Below are 3449 nucleotides of genomic sequence, written 5' to 3' on the forward strand. Positions count from 1 at the left end.
CTTAACGAGAATTATTGATTAATATATCATTATTTTTTTTGAAAGAATTAATAATTCACACTAAATCACTCATTCTAAATAACTTGATTTAGGTGAAAAATATATTCATAATTAATTAACTTCGGCTTCCATTTGAACCATCTATGTATATTGATTTCTTGATTCTTTCGTTTGATTTCACCACAAAAACAAAAAAAAAAGAAGGATCAATAACACTACAAGCTTAAGATCACATCAATCTTAAAAGGTTAGGTATTTGTCCACAACAAAAAGTATAGTTACACACGCAAAAGCACGTACACTGTATAACTGAAACGCCGCAATATATGCATATATCTATATCTATCTATCTATATACACACACGCGGTTCCCCTTCAAACATTCAAACAACCTTACTCAAGTACATGTTCATGCTTAATTAATCATTTGAATATATAAGAACTGCAAAATGTTTTATATATATAAGAAGAATGCAAAAAATTAGGAGCATAAAAATGGGAAGTAATGAATATGGTGTTATTAATCTTCCGTTTCTGGTACTCTAGCACCATACTCTTCTTGACCACTCTTTTATAACTGTGTTAGTGATCCAAGAAACCATCACCAAGTCCTGTCAACACCTTTCACTGATAAAGATCATTCATATACATGTATGATACGTCTTTTCAATCCTTCATCATCTCCTTTATATACTTGCAACTTGCAAACTACTCTAATGAAAAACACACCGTCCATCTCTGACATTTTTGACAAAATTCACCAAACTATGTATTTAAGAAGAATCAAGATCAATGTCAAGTGCACAAATTCTAAAATACTCATTTAATGCTCTTAATTAGATCCCCGGCAACTACCATATATAGACCTGTCTTCCATTTCCACACAAATATTCTTCATACATCACTTAAACCAGAGAGATATATAATCAAGTAATTCAAAAGAAGCCACTACTTACTCCATACATATATAGACACATGTTAATAGAAATTGGTTAGTGCATGTTTGATTTTGTTTACCTGAAAACATAATGCTTTTTCTTAAAAGAATATCACAGAAAACTGCTTTTCTTTTACTGGTGTTTGAAACTGTAACTTAAATTTTTCTAGTAGTGAAATACAAAACTAGTATTTTTTTTTCTGAAATAAATAAATCAAAACATGCACCAAGTTTTTTGTGAGTTCATGGCTCTTGTTTGCCTGGGAATGATGATGGCAACAGGTCTTGCAGCAAACCATAGTCACGAGGTAGTTGGAACTGGTGCTGCTGCTGCTGGTGTTGTTGCTGGAGATGGAGATTGTTGGAGAGGTTTTGGTTGAACATTGGATTTTGATGATCATTTTGGCTATAACTTGGAAGCAACTGAGCAAGAAAATCTTGGGGTAAGCTTGAGCCCATGTAAGAGGAACCAAAAAATGGAGGTGCTGATAACATGGTGGCAGCACTGCCTCTTAATGTTGCTGGACAGTGATGGTTGTGTTGCCCTTCGTATGTTGTGATCACAATCGATGGATCTTGGAATGATCTTTCCACCCTTTTCTTCACGCTGCACTTCTGACTGGTGCACCTATAGTAGCTCCTGCATTAATATACAAACAACAAGTTTTGTCAGATTCAACGTTAATTCATACGTGTAATATATCATGATCATGATCATAGTACTGCATGTCGTGTCTCCAACTTCATCATTAGATAGTAGATTACAAGAAACAAGCCGTTACGAAGCCTTAGTATGACAAAGATATGAATCATTACATCGATATATATATATGACAATAACAAGGAATGAATAAACGAAATACATATGATGATTTTGGTGCAGAAATTTCACAACCCTTAATCATTTTTTTCGGCTATACAAAAAACAAGGATTCATCATTTTTGGTTTGAAACGTTAAGAAATTTCAATATTGGAAAATAATGAACCTTGGATAGGGACTGTTCTTGACTGCTTTCTGTCCATACTTTCTCCATCTGTAACCATCTTCAAGGTTGTCGATCTCACTTTTAGTCAAGAAGGCAAAACGAGGCTCTCTTGGCTTTTTCTCTTTCTTTTTAGGCTTGTTCCTGAAACACTCCAAAATATCAGTCAAATTCACCGCAAGATAGCAATTATTTTAGGGTTAAGTTCCTATGATTGTTCCACACTACTTCTCCATTTTAGTCACACACAAAACCTACATGATAATATATAGCATTCACCTACGGCACTGTATATATTTATATATATATAGTATAAGAGAGTATAACAGACAAGATTGATTGACCAAATCCATTTCATAAGAAACACTGAACAACTGAAAAGACGCGAATATAATTGCATTAGTAAATAGTAAGTAATTGAGAGAAGAAATTCAAAATTCTATGTACCTCTAGAAAATAGGAGATATTAATTAATCAGATCCTATTGGTGTGTTGAAAGGAAGAGAGAAAGAGAAAGTGTACGGGGCAAAAACCTTCTCACACTCCATTGATCTATCGGAAATAGAAATGAAATAGGGGCAAAAGAAGAAGAATAAACTAATCAAACCTACTCTTTCTTAGGCTTTTCTTCTCCATCTTCGCACCCTTTTGGCTGTTTATCTTTCTTCTGGCTTTTGGTTGAGTCTTCTTCTATCAGTGCTTCAGCTTCATTGGATGACGAGGAAACAGATGAATTGGGTGTTGAGTGGTTCCCACTGATCCCTGCTGAGTCTCCTGCACTAGGCTTCTTGGGGTTTTCATCAATGGAGGAGATCACTTCAGATGATGAACACGACATGTCAAAGGCTCTAGAGAGGGTGTTGTAATCCATGGAACCATGTAAACAGTCAGTGAAAGTGGTGCGTTGATGAGAAGGATCATGCTGATGATGATCAAAGGCTTGAAAGTTTTGTGATGAGGAAATTGGTGCAGAGTTGTTGTCCCTAAAGAATGGAAAGTTTGAAGAGTGGTTGAGTTGGTGTTCATGGTGGTTGTAATGAAAAGGGTCGAAAAAACGATCCTTCTCATTCGCCATGGAAGAGAGAAGAAATGGAGAAGAAGAAGGTTGGAGGAGGATGATGAGAAAAAATAAAATAAAAATAAAGGTAGCTTTGAGAATGATATTTGAGCTAAGACTTAAATTCCATGTGGTTGCTTGTTATGGGAAAGGGAGCTTTTGGCTTAGAACTTTGTTTTTCTTCTTTGCTTTTATTCCTTCTACTTTTGCACCCTCACTTTAGTGTTTGGAGCTAATTGGGGAGTGTTTCTCTATCTTAATCTTTCTAAAGTCAGTGTGTGGTTCATTTTTTTCTAAAGCAAAATAATCAATTTTTCTTTTTCAATACAAAAAATAAAATTAATTAATTCTTATACCTGCTTCTGCATGTGGCGTGATTTCTTGATCCAATAGTAGTACATCGTATATTCTCACTCAACATCTATTCATATTTTACATCAATTCTTTAACACGGTTCAAAAAAAAAATATC

At 34.6% G+C, this 3449-nt stretch overlaps 1 protein-coding gene across 1 annotated transcript; it reads right to left on the reverse strand.

Annotated features, from left to right (window-relative positions):
- Window positions 1-836: 836 nt before the first annotated feature.
- Window positions 837-3209, reverse strand: LOC114193611 (WRKY transcription factor 71-like). Its single transcript, XM_028083480.1, has 3 exons — window positions 2533-3209; window positions 1925-2065; window positions 837-1577 (listed from the first exon to the last, which is right to left on the reverse strand). Exons 1-3 carry the CDS (start codon window positions 2994-2996, stop codon window positions 1181-1183), a joined length of 1002 nt encoding a protein of 333 aa, XP_027939281.1. The 5' UTR covers window positions 2997-3209; the 3' UTR covers window positions 837-1180.
- Window positions 3210-3449: the final 240 nt, after the last annotated feature.

The sequence above is a fragment of the Vigna unguiculata genome, chromosome 8 (assembly GCF_004118075.2).
Source record: "Vigna unguiculata cultivar IT97K-499-35 chromosome 8, ASM411807v1, whole genome shotgun sequence".
NCBI classification, from domain to species: domain Eukaryota; kingdom Viridiplantae; phylum Streptophyta; class Magnoliopsida; order Fabales; family Fabaceae; genus Vigna; species Vigna unguiculata.

What these genes read in the sequence shown, in the direction of transcription:
- LOC114193611 (XM_028083480.1), bottom strand. Translation starts at nt 2,996, where the DNA reads ATGGCGAATGAGAAGGATCGTTTTTTCGACCCTTTTCATTACAACCAC. An exon ending in GAAGAAAAGCCTAAGAAAGA is followed by an intron (nt 2,066 to 2,532) that starts GTAGGTTTGATT and finishes GGAGTGTTTCAG; the next exon opens with GAACAAGCCTAAAAAGAAAG. An exon ending in AAGAACAGTCCCTATCCAAG is followed by an intron (nt 1,578 to 1,924) that starts GTTCATTATTTT and finishes ATATTAATGCAG; the next exon opens with GAGCTACTATAGGTGCACCA.